At 39.0% G+C, this 15,132-nt stretch overlaps 2 protein-coding genes across 2 annotated transcripts in view; both read left to right on the top strand.

The window, feature by feature from the left end:
* abcc6a (ATP-binding cassette, sub-family C (CFTR/MRP), member 6a) overlaps nucleotides 1–3,388 on the top strand; it is a 35,002-nt gene extending 31,614 nt beyond the window's left edge. Inside the window, exons 28-31 of the mRNA XM_012870179.3 lie at nucleotides 9–167; nucleotides 293–459; nucleotides 575–769; nucleotides 1,992–3,388. Of these exons, the coding sequence (XP_012725633.2) occupies nucleotides 9–167; nucleotides 293–459; nucleotides 575–769; nucleotides 1,992–2,100 (630 nt within the window). The 3' untranslated portion in view covers nucleotides 2,101–3,388. The remainder of the gene's footprint in view (nucleotides 1–8; nucleotides 168–292; nucleotides 460–574; nucleotides 770–1,991) is intronic.
* Nucleotides 3,389–5,256: 1,868 nt separating this feature from the next.
* On the top strand, nucleotides 5,257–8,773 carry cep20 (centrosomal protein 20). Its single transcript, XM_012870137.3, has 4 exons — nucleotides 5,257–5,349; nucleotides 6,438–6,635; nucleotides 6,840–6,924; nucleotides 8,498–8,773. The coding sequence occupies exons 1-4, from the start codon at nucleotides 5,322–5,324 to the stop codon at nucleotides 8,607–8,609; spliced, it is 423 nt and encodes a 140-aa protein (XP_012725591.2). The 5' UTR covers nucleotides 5,257–5,321; the 3' UTR covers nucleotides 8,610–8,773.
* The last annotated feature ends 6,359 nt before the right edge of the window (nucleotides 8,774–15,132 follow it).

The following is a 15,132-nucleotide window of genomic DNA, read 5'->3' as shown; positions in this document are numbered from 1 at the left end:
TGTTTTAGGTTGGAATTGTGGGTAGAACAGGAGCTGGGAAGTCCTCTCTTGCGCTGGGAATCTTTAGGATCCTGGAGGCTGCAAAGGGAAAGATCTTTATAGACGGAGTGAACATCGCTGACATCGGACTGCATGACCTCAGATCCCGCATCACAATTATTCCTCAGGTGCGGCAGTGCGGATGGAAACTCAGCTCTGCCTTTTATCACATAAACTGCAATCGTCACACATCTATCACAAGGTTTAAATAAACTATTTACAGTTGTGGTTTTCTTCATTTCCCCCGGCACAGGATCCTGTGCTGTTCTCAGGCTCCCTCAGGATGAACCTGGACCCCTTTGACACCTACACAGACGAAGAAATCTGGAGCTCCCTGGAGCTCGCCCACCTCAAAACGTTTGTGTCTAACCTGCCTGACAAACTCAACTACGAATGCTCAGAGGGAGGGGAAAACCTCAGGTACACGCTTCTACGTTCGCATAACATGTCGCAGCAGCTAGACGTTGTTTTTACATAAGAAACGACAATGAAGACATCTTGAATATAATTGCCCCTTTCTGCTTTGACTGTGTAGTTTGGGTCAGCGCCAGCTAGTCTGCCTGGCTCGGGCCTTGCTGCGGAAAACCAAGATTCTGGTTTTGGACGAAGCCACGGCCGCCGTGGACCTGGAAACGGACACTCTCATTCAGTCGACAATCCGCACACAGTTTGAGCACTGCACTGTGCTGACCGTCGCTCACCGACTCAACACCATCATGGACTACACAAGGTACGCCGCCTCGGTATTCAACACAGTCTGTAAAAAAACCAGCTGATTAATATCGTAAGGTTTAATTAATTTCTCCCAATTCCTGGTGGAATGTCTTTGTCATTCTGAAAACATCCAACACCAGAGGGCGGTACAGGGCTGAGAAGTTTGTGTTACGAAAAAGACAGATGGATTTTTCTTTCTCCATATTCTAATACCCTCAGGCTATATTTGCTGTTTGGAAATATGTGGCCAAAGTGGGTGTGGCTCTTGAGGAATAAATCCAAATCTGACCTTTAGACTTTGAAACCAAAAGAAAAACCAACCCTGAAAAGCACCCATCTATCCTAAATAGCTAAAATCTTTAGGTTTTATTTATTGAATGAACCTTATTTATAATCCTCCATGTGTCTTTGTTCCAACTCTGCAACTGTGCACCGTTCATTGGGAACTATGAAAGCTTTTGCATGAACTATCGTTTGAATCTGTGATTCCTTTTGCATATGATAAAATATAACAGATGGATGCCCTGTGTTCATGACATTTAGCTCTTTTTGATATGGATAAATGAACAAAATTAGCTCGCTGCAGATTTATTATCTAAGATTTATTATTACAATTTTTTTTTATTTACATTTCCTGCTGCTATTACAGTTTGAATTAATTTCCTTAAATGTCCTCCTTTGTACAGAGTCCACCAAGCCTTAGGTAAATCAAAGGTCTTTAACAAAGATCAGTGATGGCTAGGCAGAAGAGGATGTACAGTGATGTGAAACTTGTTAGTTTTGGCCAGGGGAAAACGCGACACCCAGAATCCTCTCAGTGAAGTTGACATCTTTTATTAGGGCAATGACCCAAGCAGGTTTCGACTATCTTTGTCAGAGTGGTGCTGCACGAGAAAGAAAGTACACCATGATGGATGCGAGCAGGGACTGGCTTCCTAAGGGGCCTTAGACCTTATCAAAACTACTGGGAGTTCTTGTTTTTTGGTTTTTAAATCTTTATTGACTGAATAAACCATATACTTTTTTTATACTTAGAGTTTGTTAAAAAATACAGTCAAACATGTAGTTTTTACCTCTAGTGGTAGTTGTGCTGCCATCTAAATTCAAGGATGTGTGTATACGCTATATTACCTGCTCACTGGTTGAATTGCACTCTGCAACAGCATTTTTAGGATCTATAAATGTGACGACGTTTGTAATCTAAATCCGCATCTTTACTTTTTGGACTGTTTTTGCAGAGTGATCGTCATGGACAGAGGCCACATTTCTGAGATGGACTCTCCAGCCAACCTCATCTCACAGCGGGGCCAGTTTTACCGAATGTGCCTGGAAGCTGGGCTGGTTTAGGTCTCCTGTCGCCAATGGACTGATGGCCCTGGTGAACAGATGCGGGACCTTTTTTTTTGGTGCGAAACTTCAACATTAAGTCAGGCCCTACCAAGCTTTGTGACAACTCCAAACTAATACAGCGAGGGCATTGTCGATGGATCTCATGAGCAGCTGCTGACACAGTCCATAGTATTTGTTTTTCCATTTTAGAAACACAAAGGCACCCTGTTCCAATTCTGGAAAAGACTATTGTTAACCTCAGAGGGTGAACAATCAAACCAAAGCTACAGAGAATTGTTCAGTCTTTAAAGCTATAAAGAAATCTACACAGAGCAATAAAGGTTTAGAAGCCAAAGGCTTGAAGAGCACCACGAATCTTTGATTTTCATTCTCTTTAAGAATGGTAAGATGTGTTTATTTTATGTAGTTTATGTGTTTATAAAGCACAAGACATGTATTGATGTTGTCTCAGGCGTAGACGTTGATGTTTACTCACACATTTTAGCCTTCTATACCAGAAAAGAGGCACTTTTTGTACTTGCAAAACGGACAGAAGTCTATATTTGTGTCTTCCCCTCCCAGAATTTGGGACGGGAAATATCGTGGCACACTAACCTTCGCAAGGTTCATGCTGGCAAATGTGAGGGCGATGAGGTTTTCACAGCTTTCAAAATTCACAACTTGAGGTCATTTTAGTTTTATTTTATTTTTTATGTCGGGGAGATGGAGGAAAAACAGCGAACTAAGCCAAGACATTAGCAGTGGTCCAACTATGTTGTGGCTGTGGGTTTATTTCTGTCAAAGTAAACACACAGAAAAGGGCAACAGAGACCTTGTTGGTCAGATTTAACCTGAAGCCGGTAGTGAAAACCACCATGAATGAAGAGAATGCCTCTTTAAAACAATGGTGATACATTTTCTAAGGGATCGTCACTCTGCCTACGCCGCACAAACTCAGGCCATAGCATACACAGAGAGTGACAAAAAAAAACAGTATTTTTTCTTAAGGTGCTGACATGACAGACTGTAAACGGTCCACATGACTCTTGATTCAAGGAATAAACCCGATGAACTTTCCAAAGAGAAGAAGCATTTCATGTTTTTGTCTTACTGGTTTAGACAATGTGTTTTAAGAGAAGCCCAAGTGTTTATTTATGTCCTTTGACAAAATGTTTTAAGTGTCCTTAAAGTTTTGAGGAATATATTATATTTATACTTTTTATAAGAAGCTTGTTTATTTTCAATGACCTTTAACGTACTGTCTTGTTCTATATAATGCTGGATAATAAAGTTTATTTGAATCTGTGATCGTGTCTGACTCAAAGTTTTTAAATGATTGCTGTTCTTTAAACAGGTCAACCAACTTAGAATAAAATACAAGAGTGTTTATTCCCATTGGACTCATAATATAAAGACTGAATGTGAAAATGGACTCTATGAGATAGATCGTGCTTTTCTCACTTCGATTTATATCTGAACTTTAGGTCATTGTAACACATGGACATGCTTTGCTCTAAACCATTCCTTTTTCCTGCCGGACGCTCAGCTCTGGCCTGACATGATGCAACCACCACCATGTTTCACTATGAGTGTTCAGGGTGAGGTACGGTCTTACCTTTTCGCCAGACACAGCGATTTGCATGACGGTCAACGCTCTTCCAGAGTTTCCACGGGCTTGTTTTCTGCTTCTCTGATCAGCCCTGTCAAGATCAGTTTAGGTGCACGGCTCTGTTTTGGTACTGTAGGTGTTAAGCTCTTTGATGGTCCTCCCATTTTCAGAGGATAGATTGAAGAGAGCTTTGTGGCATACTCAAACTTGAGCATATTGTTTTATAGCCTAACTGCTTTGAAATTATCAAAAATCTGCTCCCTGACCTGTCTGCTGAGTTCTTTGGTCTTCACAAAGCTGTTTGCGCTCTAACGCTCTCTAACAAACCTCTGAGGCCTTCACAGAACAACTGGATTTATATTAAGTTTAAGATGCACACATGACTTTACTGATTAGGTGACTTCTGAAGGTAATTAGTCACCCAGAGTTTTAATTAGGTGTATAAACGTAAGGGGAAATGAACATAAATGCAAAATAAATGTTTGAGATTTTTCTCCTCAAAATGTTTTGAAAAGTATCTTTTTTGCACATTTCTGCACACCTATATGGAATGCTTTGAGTCAGTTTCTCATAAAACTCTTATAAAATACACTGAACTTTGTTGTTGCAGGCAACAAAGAAAATTTGAAAGTGTAAATACGTTCGCAAGGCTTATACAACATATATTTGCACATAGCAATAGAAAACTGTTCAGACTTTCAAGAGAATGAGACAACCCATGCTCGTAGTGTCTTTAGAAGCATTCCTTTGTTTCATGTTTTATCAGGTTTTAAGATCAATGAGTCATCTAGCTGCACCATCGGTAGCCTAAGTGGTACTGTGGCCCATGGTTTTACTTTGTAAAGATAGTACTTAAAGTGTAAACACCAGAAAAACAAAAAGCAGAAATAACCAGAGATGCAGAAAAACATAAAATATCCAACAAACCACAAAGTGGCAGAAGTACAGTTCTCAAAGGTCTCAAAAAAATATTTTAGAAAAAAAAGTGACATTGCAGCCTCTCTTCAAAGACCAGGCTAAAGTTATCCACATGCAATTCACAAATAATAATGCAAGATTTTGAAGAGATTTAAATTATAATAAGGACAGGAGTAAAACACACTGAATGACTCTGAAAATAAAAGAAAACCACCAATACACTCTGTAGAAACAAGAAGGACGGGGGCATTTTTCTCTCAATTTGTCTAACTTTTGTCTTGGAGTCGTAGTATCAGAGAGATTTATTTTTCTAATCCACTCTCGATCACCTTCAAGAAACCCTCAAATTAGCAGAGCAGATGCAGGTGTTTTATTTATCTCAAAGGATAGGTCAAAAACCTATGGGGAAGCATATTTCATGGGGAAGCATGATTCTAGCCTGTAATTGTCAACAGCCAACTTACAGGACAAGATGGGACACAAGCAAGCTCAAGTTTTAAAACTAAACTTAGAATATATCTCATTAGTGCACATCTTAATTATGTATTAATTATGTATGCATATTTTTGATTTACCATCCATGTATACAAGTGTTTTTGGAACATAAAAACGTTTTGCAGTCTTTTGAAGCTGCAGATACGAGACCTGGCCGCTAGATGGCAGACGTTCACGACACCAGCCGTTACTCTACGGTTTGTTTACACTCGTCACAATGGCGACCATCTCTGAACTGAAGAACGGTGAGCAAACACTTTCAGTGACATGTATTTGTTTACAGAAAACCTAAAGTCATTAATTAAACCCAGTTATCTTATGACAGACGAGTTAGCAGGAAGGAGGACGGGCTGGCTAGCATCATAACAAAAATTAACCTCTTTTCTGGTGTGTTAGCTAAGCGTCAGCAGCTGGGAAATAATAGGTTGTTAAATAATAGCCTATTCTGTATTATGTTTTGCGTTTCGAGCATTAAAGCTAGAGGCTTAGTGTGTTTAAAACCTGTTTACCACGAGGCCTGCTGGGTTACCGATGCAAGATAGCAGCTAGCTAGCTAGCTAGCTAGCTAACCAACCATGGCTCTGTGTTGCTTCTGGGGCAATTTGACAAGTGTTAAACTAGAAAAAGAAAGATATTACAATATCTTATGAATGAGAAACGGCTTGTTTTCATATTCACACTACAGTGATAAGTCAAAAGAAAATCTGCTTACGAACCTTAATACACCAATGATCGAATGAACGACCTGCTGCAAATCATTCCTCACCTTTAGAGAATTTTACAAGGACAGAGTATGGAAAAATAAAGCGGTATGGAATAATATTTGCGCTTTCAGCTTTATTTGTCTGTGCTAGGAGCCCATTCCTTGCATCCCATAACTCTTACAGCTTTTGCAGGTTCCATGTTTAAAGCCTACTCACTGTAGAAATATCTCTAATAAATTATTAGTACAGATTTATATTTATATATGGAAAAATGGTTAAACACCTGGTCAGTTAATGGAATGTTTACATGGAAAAATGTATAGCAACCCTGCATTTTACATGACGTTGAAGACGCTGATGTAAAAGCCATTTCGACACTTTTAGGAACTTTGCTTTCTTTTGATCAAATCTGTTTCATAAGCCAAAATATTTTTGAGAAGCTAAACCAGGAAAAAGATGTTCCACACTATAAAGATATTACTCACGGTACAATAGGAGACTTTTTCTTTTTGTAAAAGCAACTTTGGCATCCTGTCCCCTGTTCTGGCTCTAATGTAAACGATCGGTATTTGAATGGCCAGGGGATCGCTGTTGCCTAATTCATACAAAAACTGAACTGAACATTTCAGCCGTGAGGGAGACGCTGGAGTCCCGCGGTGTACTGGGCCAGCTGAGGGCTCGGATCCGAGCGGAGGTGTTCAGCGCCCTGGATGAGCGGCGTGACGCCCGGCCATCGCTGTCCCGGGAAAACCTGCTCATAAACGAGCTCATCCGGGAGTACCTGGAGTTCAACAAGTACAGGAACACGGCGTCAGTGCTTACAGCAGGTGGGTAAGTCCATCATAGTGGTCCTTTCAAATGACAAGGATGTTAAAACGTGCTTTCCAAGCGTCCTGCATCAAGATCATTATAGTGGGAATAGTGTCATGAAATAACCAGCGTTTTGACTTTTCAGGTTTCACTCTATATTAGTGTAACTTGCTACGACTTCACACCAATGTTCTGTTTCTCTCCAATGTTTGCTTTCACAGAGTCGGGCCAACCTGAAATTCCCTTGGACCGGCAGTTTTTGGCCACCGAGCTGAGAGTCTCAGAGGATACAAGCTCCAAGTCTGTGTAAGAGTTGAGTCGGTATTTGAAAAATCTCAGTACAGTCTGTTGTGAAGTTGGCATGAGCCTTAATGTTAACCTCCAACTGACTTGAAAAAAAAAAATACAGCTATTTTACAGCATTGCAGTTTTTGCACTAATGTTTTAAGATAAAAATGCATCAGGCAATCTAATTGATTTTCTTTTTTTTTTATCCCTCTGGCTTTTATTAAAAACTCAACCCACTCAGTCTAGGGCTAAGTTGTTATATTTTCTGCTGCTACCAAAAAGTTTTATATGTGATTTCTTGTCATATATGTTAAATATGCATTGCTTTTATTCTTTTAACCCTTTAAATGCTAGTTTGTTTTGCACAATTGGAGAATAAAATCAAAATAATTTTCCCCTAATTGTCAGGACGATTTATCTTTGTCCACAATTTGTACAGAAACTGATCGCATAGTCTCTTTGATTTCTGTAGGTTATGGTGGTGTTGTTTTTTTAAGTAGATACTTGGATGTGCAGGGCCATTGTGTAGTCGTCAGTGGCATTTTGTATGACAACAACAAAGACAGAAGTGGTTTTCAGTACCTGCCTTACAGCCAAGTTTACCTGAGTAGCTCAAAGCTCATTTATTCATTTTTGCAGCGGTTTGAAGCACAGACACATTTTAAAATAAACAAAACAAATCATTATCTGATACTACACCTGTATCAAAATTGGGCCGTCCATTCACCCAGACCAATGATGTATTGCGCATGACTGAAAACGACAAATAAAACATGAAATTGCAGCCTTGGCCAAAATTTGACAAAATTTTGTAGTAAGTGAAATCAAAACCTACATATTATCATATTAAAAGTCATTACCTATGCTGTATCGTTTAATGTTAGAAATAAAAAGCAGTTTTCCTTGGTTTCAGTTTGCTACAAATAGTCAAGTTTTCCAGCTGGATGTATGTGGAACACTGTAGCTAAAAGAACTGAAGTTAAACATTTTGAGAAAAAGCTCCAAAACCTTTGCAAATGTTATTTAGTGTGTAAATAAAACAGTTGAATAGTGGGGGGGGGGGGAAGAAAGTGAAGTGGAAAAAATGACCAGCATAGAACCAAGAAGGTTAAACAGTAGAGCAACAGTCATTGCTACTACTGCTGCTCAAGTAATGTAACGTACGGATTACTATAGTTTATATGACCAGACATATTTCAGTACAGCAAAGTTAGTCTCTTCTGTGAGAGGGAAACATGTAGTATCCTTCTTTCAGCATAGTTGAATGGCAGCGCACAGCATAACGTGACGTACGGTCCATACAACCCCAGAAAACCAAACTTAAATTAGAAGGACTTTAACCCATAACCATTAACCGTTATAACAGACAATCCTAGCAGATATGAAAACTCGGTACACCTTGGTGCATATCTGCCCTAACGCTGTTGAGCTTTGCTACTGATTTGTGTCGCAGCCGTAAATACACACAATAAATCAAATGAATACTGACCCAGAGCTGCATTAATCAAGCAGCTATTTTTATGTTGTTGAAAATTGTGGAAAAAAAGTAAAATAGTGGTGACTACAGTGTTGTTGTTGTTTTGTTTTCTAGACCTCTTCTTTATGGACTGGTTTCTCACTTCCTGAACAGCAGCGACAGCAGAGGGAAAGTTTTGCTGCGAGGCACTGCTGTAAGCATCTCAGCTCCTGGACACGATTCCTGACACGTTTACGCCACGCAGCGCGTCTCCTGTGATGCTCGTGGACTGAAAGGACGCTTTGACTCTCCAATGAATGTCTAAAACCCCGGGGGGAGAAACAGTCTTTGTATAGCTTTTTTTATAAGTTGTCAAAATGTTTTTTTTTTTTTGTTTTTTTTACTTTATACCAGATGTGAAGTTTGTGAACAATAAATGTTACACACACCTAAAGCCATGTTTCTACTTCTAAAATACGTTGCGGCTGGACTAAAATGTAACTTATTAATACCTTGTATTTTATTTTACAAACATTTGGCAGTTTAAGAGTCTTTATTTATGCATATTTTATTCAGAAAAGGGGCCGTTTAGTTTTTGTGCCACATGGGGGCGATGCTGTCTCAGAAAAGGTACGGACTGCTGCTCCATCAGCATAGCCTGGTGCAGGGGAGAGCCATCCCAGGACCACGGTGTCCCTGATTAGATGTCCCTGCTTCTGTAAACTGACTCTAAATACATCCGCTGTTAACAGGCCTTTGCAGACTTTGATGCCATGCGGAGGAGGAAGTTAAATGGGACACATTTACTGCTCATGGTGCCTTTTTAAATTTATTTCTCTTGTAGCCTGATGGTTGATAGACAATTGTTCTGCAATATCCAGTTTTTTTTTCTTCTGTTTAGATATTTCATAGTTTTCTGTTTTTATTACCACGCAAACCATGACGTTACATTAACATTTATTTGAGTATAGCTAAAGAAAAACTCGAGGTAATATTTTAACGTCTGGATGGTAACTCAAAGGTCAAACACGATTGCTATAAATCGCTTTTTTTTTTCTTACCAGAGAGAAAATGGCGTCCAATGCGCTTTCTAATTTGCCTGCATGCAATGAGACTGACAGAAATGTTCTTCAGAGTTAGAACGTGTATGCTGTTATTGTGCTTAAGTACAATGCTGGATAAATTTACGATTATTTTCTCTTGGCTTATATCCAGCAAAATAGAAGCTGTTCTGCTGGAGCTGAATTGTAACTAAACTGTATGAACTCCTTTACTGTTAAACGTTTAAACCTCCTGCTGTTCAAACCGTCATTTTTTTAAAAGACCAGATGCTTTTATCAGATAGAGCACATACCAGCTACTCATAATCACACAGATCTTTTGGCAGTGCTTAATTACTACATTTGTTTGCCTCTCTTCCCCTTGTCTACATCTTTGCAACAAGAGGCTTAAAAACTCTGTGTTTCCTCCAGTATGCATGAATTTTAAATCAGCGAGTAAAAAAAGAAAAAACTACAGTAGCTGGTCAAGAGAGGAGAAGCAACTCAAATTTTATTTAAGCAGCCCATTTTAAACAAACAGAGGTTGACCAAAGTGTATGAATAGGAGGGGAAAAAAATAGAAAATACACAACTATTGTTTGCCAAACAGTAAAAATGCTGAGCTGAATGAAACATTGTAACATCAACCATAAATTAGATTTATAGAATACAAATGCAAACCAGTAAAAGTACACCACAGGAGTCCAGGACAGCCTGAATGGAAAGACACAGAGTAAAAAGTACCTTCTTAAAGACGATTTGAGAATTACAAGCAAAACAGTTTAGTGACAACGTATTTCTTCCATAACTTTTCAAACACAGATGCAACACATTCACTAAAGTTGGTTGTATAGTACCATGTGTGAAAACTAAATGAAACAGAAGAGCAACATTGTTTTGTTTTTAACTGCAGCAGTTAGTGTGGCCATGTTTGATTTTGAGGCTGAAGTTGGTAAGGAGCACCAGAGACCGCTTCAATGTCTCACAGGAAATTTCCATGTGTGAGCAAAAACGGGACACATGTTGACACCGTGTCCTTTCACCAGTCCTGCAGTGCCAATGCATTTTTTTTTTTTTTTTTTACTGTTCTGTTTTTCTGATGCTACACAACAAACTGAAAAAGTCAGTTGTTCTGTTGTTTGTCAGTAGTGTGGTACTTAAAAACTTTTTACTAAGCCAGTATTTGTTGTGAAAAGTTTGAAGTCCCTGGTCTAGGGTATTTAATTTCATCCAGGGCGGTTTGTCTAAGGTTGAAAACAAGCACTGTTTTTTTTTTTTTTTTTTGTCTTTTTTTTATCTCGGGTTGGATTTTATTAGAAAAATACATTCAGGTCTTTGATGCAGATCAGTTCATTGTTTCTAAAGCGCGTAGTGTCAACCAGCAGCAGCAGCGTCAATTCTTGCACAAATGATGCCCTGAACAAGCCCCATCTTTCTCTGTACAGAAATGTAAAAAAAATTTTTTTTTTACTAAGAATAGAATAATCCTTTAGTATCTAACAGAAGGAAAATTCAGGTGTGTCTCCACAGGTTTCAAAAACCCAAATGGCGTTATGAAGAATCTGGGATCACTGTAACACAGATTGGAGTTGTCCGTACAAACCTATTACAAAATATGTAATATCGTTAAAAAAGATGATTTATTTGAGTAACTAAACTCGTTAAGTGAAACACATTATATATACTTATTACACACAGAGCAATGTTTCCAACCCTTCATTGTTAATTGTGATCATGCTCTGCTTACAACGAATGAAAACACAACATTTAAGTTCAGAATATTACATCAGATCAATAAAAAAGTGTTCGTACAAAAATGTGGGCTTTATAAAGATCAGATTTTAATCTGCTTCTATGTTATTTTCAAAACCTAACCCCATATCTTGATTCGAAAAGAGTAAAAAGTTGTTTGTGTTTCTTTATGAAAAGAACAAAGATTTCATGAACCTCAGCATTTAAAAAGAAGCCTTTTCAGTGATACGGTTTTAATAGAACTGAATAGAAATAACCTTAATTGACCCTCAGTGGGGAACGTGCCATGTCTCAGTAGCAAAGTGAAGCGTAAATTAAAGCCTATAGATACGCACACATTTAAAATATAAAACTAAATATAAAAATAGAAGACTACCTGAGAAAAAAAATACTGCACAGTTAGTGTTTAAAAATGGCATCATCAAAAAGTTAAACACGTGCAATTGAGCTGGGTGATATTAAGAAATGTGCAAAACGTGTATGTATTTAAATCCCTAACAAACACCAAAAGACGACAAGAATGTAGGGTTATTTTTGTCACACCTTGGTTCTGTTCATTAAAATGTGTTATTAAAAAAGAAATAACCTCAAGAAATAAAAAAGCAGTTTTCAAAAATGACAACAAAAACAACGACAGGACATGATAGGAAGCAATAGAAACTTGATTGGGATAAAACTGATAAATATATTTTTTGTGCTCTAGTGTCGCCTCCTGCTGTGGCTCCCGGGGTGAATAGCCATATGGGCAGTATCAGAAAATTAAAGTATTAAATAAGCCATAATACCTCTAGTTGTACCACAGCTTGAGAATGAGACAGATCCTTGTAAAAACAAATAAATTAATATCACAGGCAATCGTGTGTTCGACCGTATTGAGCTTTCCACATAATATAGATATTTGCTTTTATAATTTACATGTAGAACATTTGAATTGATGCCGAGCATTCATCTGTAAGATGCTGACTTTACCGGTGCCAGATCTAGCTGTAACCTTAGGAAAGAAAGAGTCATGCAAGCCTCTGGAGCTGCACATTTACACATCATCTTTGAACGCTGTGTTTTTGTTTTTTTCATTGCACAGGTTGCTTTTTTTTTTTTCTCTACTTCGTGGAATCGTTGTCTGTAAATGAGACAGCTTTATTTGTAGAATTGACTCCACTCGTCTTGAGCATGCAGCAGGGAGGGGGGAAAAAAAATAATGTTTTCCCCTCAGGCCTAAATTAGAATGCAATTGCATTCCAAGAGGGTCAAACATATCCATAAACATATTATTGCTCCAATGGACGGCCATCTATGGACATAAAGGCGAAGAAAATGAAACATTGGGACGACGATTTAAAAAAAAAAAAAAAAAAAAAGCTGTATCTAAAATCTTCTGATGAAGATTTTTATTTTTCTGTTTCGATGCACTAAATTAAAGAATGGTCCACACACACAGCAGGCTATGTATCTCAAATGATTGCTTTTCTGTGATTTCGATGATTTCAAAGTACCCAAAGTAACATTTCATTCTGAGGTATTAAAAAAAAAAAAACGATCCTAAATTTGTTCCACTTGGATGATTTCACTACTCTGGATCTAATCCTTGCTTTTTGTTCCCCCAACATCCACTCCCATTATCTCCCTCCCTGTTTTTTTCTAAGTCTCATATCTGGACAGGGGAGGGAGGAAAGCTCTGCTCCTTGCTCCAAAATGTTTTTCTTCTGGTATTTTTCTTTAATATCATTTCTTACTGATGTTCTTCCTTGTTTGATTTCATTTATTAATTTATATAGTGTTTTGAAACCACCAATTAAGAGCAGCCAAGCGCTTAACAGTAAGATCCCAATGCACAGAAACATACAAACATAAAAAAAGACAGGAAAATAGAAACAGGATGCAGGAAAATAGAAATCAAACATGAAATGTCACCATGCTACTTGCTATTAAAGTCCTAAGCTCAGACACCCAAATGCCTTAATCTTGAAATAACACTGAAGATATCCGATCAAACAGCTAGCTCTGCTTTGTGTGCATTTGGGCTGATCAGGTGACATTACTCAACAACAAAGGCGAAATAACTAACTAACTAGACACTTCTGAGGGAGGAATGTGTTAAAAGAATGCAAATGAAGGCAAAAAAACATGAAAAGTGCAAGTGGACGTGCTATGAAACAAGTTTAATGGGTTGGCGTAATGTCTTTTGTTATGTCACCAGAGGTACGTGTGCATGGGAGCCTGCTTTTGAATTTCGTGGTGAATAATCAATGTTTTACTATCAAATAGCCCAGAAAAAAACTGACCGTGGTGCAAACTATAGGTGACCAACTACTATAAATAAGTTTCCTCTTTAGAGTTGGAAAAAAAAGTCACATTTCTAAAAAGATGCTATTCAAAAAAAACCAAAGCAGGCTCGTTCAACAAGGATACATTTCCAGTTTTGTGATCTATTGTGACCCGTTAGCTTCACGCATCAAGGACGGCTGAGGCTACCTGTCGCTGATGACCGCGGGGAAATAGCCTAATTAGAGCTATCCCCTTCGGAGGCATCTTTGTTTGAACAATGCCGATGCCGTTGGACCATATTTAGTCACCGGGGCTCGGGGCTTGTTGCTCGTATGAGACTTTGAAAGCAACACGCAAAGCTGCAGAGATTCCACTCTCCTTATATGGCACCTACTGCAGCCTCCCTGCTCCATGCGTCTGCTGCCTCGCTTTCCCCCTTCTCCTCATTTGTTCCATCTCTTCTACGCTTTTCAGCCAGCGTACCTCCCCCATGAACACCTCCCCATCTTTATGATGTTGATCTGTTGTCCGGGTTCACACACACACACACACATACACACACTCTGACACGCCACAGCACAGCGTTCTGCCTCTGGGACTAAACAGGCCACAGCCATCAGAAAGCCGCTTGATTTATTGGGACAAACAGAACGGTGTCCTTATATAGGAAGCTCCATTGGGGGAGAAGCTGGAAGCGGGAGGGATGCGGCATGGAGGGGGGGGGGGGGATTTGTTTTCCATAGTGGAATGCGGTGGGTGTAAAAATGGAAAACTCGCAAAGAAAACTTACATTCATTGTTTTAGCTCTGAGTTGTGTAGCAGAGGGGAACGCTCTGGAGAGGTTACAGCTGAAGGGGAATCCTGTTGCCGGGGACGGCTGGTTTTTCCTTATGAGGACAGGGAGCACACTGAGTGATCTATACCCTGGACCACAGCCCATAGACAGGCATTGCCAGTTCTGTCTTCACTGAATCATATATAGTTTTTGACCAACCTTAAATCTGATCAAATTCCTAGCAATGACCCTCCTTCTCAGGGTCTCATAGGGAAATCCCTCAGTCTGTTTCACTAGTCATCTCGTATCCCTCAAGAAGCCTTTACCATATCTTTTCTGAACTGGTCTCATCCTCTTTTGCTAGATAATGAACCACTTCGCTTACTAGTTAACTTTTTTTCATGCAACTAATATTAAAGTGTGTTATTCTTTTCCAGAATGAACCAAACCATGACGAATCCTGACCAACTCACTATTTCTTCGACAAAGCTGTTTTTTCACATTCTACCTCGTCGCTGGCTACCTCGCCTTTTCACGATTTAGATTAATTAAAATCCAAATATCTCGCTTTAACTCCAGCTATTTTAATTCACTTTTTAAAGTTGTGACTGTGACAAGTTGTGACAAGGGCGTCACATGGCTTCATGGGTTGAGTAGTCGTCTAGCAATCAGAACGACGTGGGTTTGATTCCAGTTTCCCCTTGTCACATGTCGATGTGCCTCTGGGCAAGGCACTTAACCCTACATTGCCTACTGAGCTGCATATCGGTGTATAAATGTGTGATGTGATTGGGTGAATGTGGCTCTAGTGTACAGCGCTTTGAGTGGTCAGTATGACTGGAAAAAGTGCTATATAAGTTCTGTCCATTTAGCAAAGTTATATAAGAAAGAGAGCAAAACTCTTTTCTCATTATGTCATGTTACGATCACAAATTTTA

The sequence above is a fragment of the Fundulus heteroclitus genome, chromosome 5, assembly GCF_011125445.2.
Source record: "Fundulus heteroclitus isolate FHET01 chromosome 5, MU-UCD_Fhet_4.1, whole genome shotgun sequence".
NCBI lineage: Eukaryota > Metazoa > Chordata > Actinopteri > Cyprinodontiformes > Fundulidae > Fundulus > Fundulus heteroclitus.
Note: the sequence above shows the minus strand (reverse complement) of the source record. Positions and strands in the feature narration are given on the sequence as shown.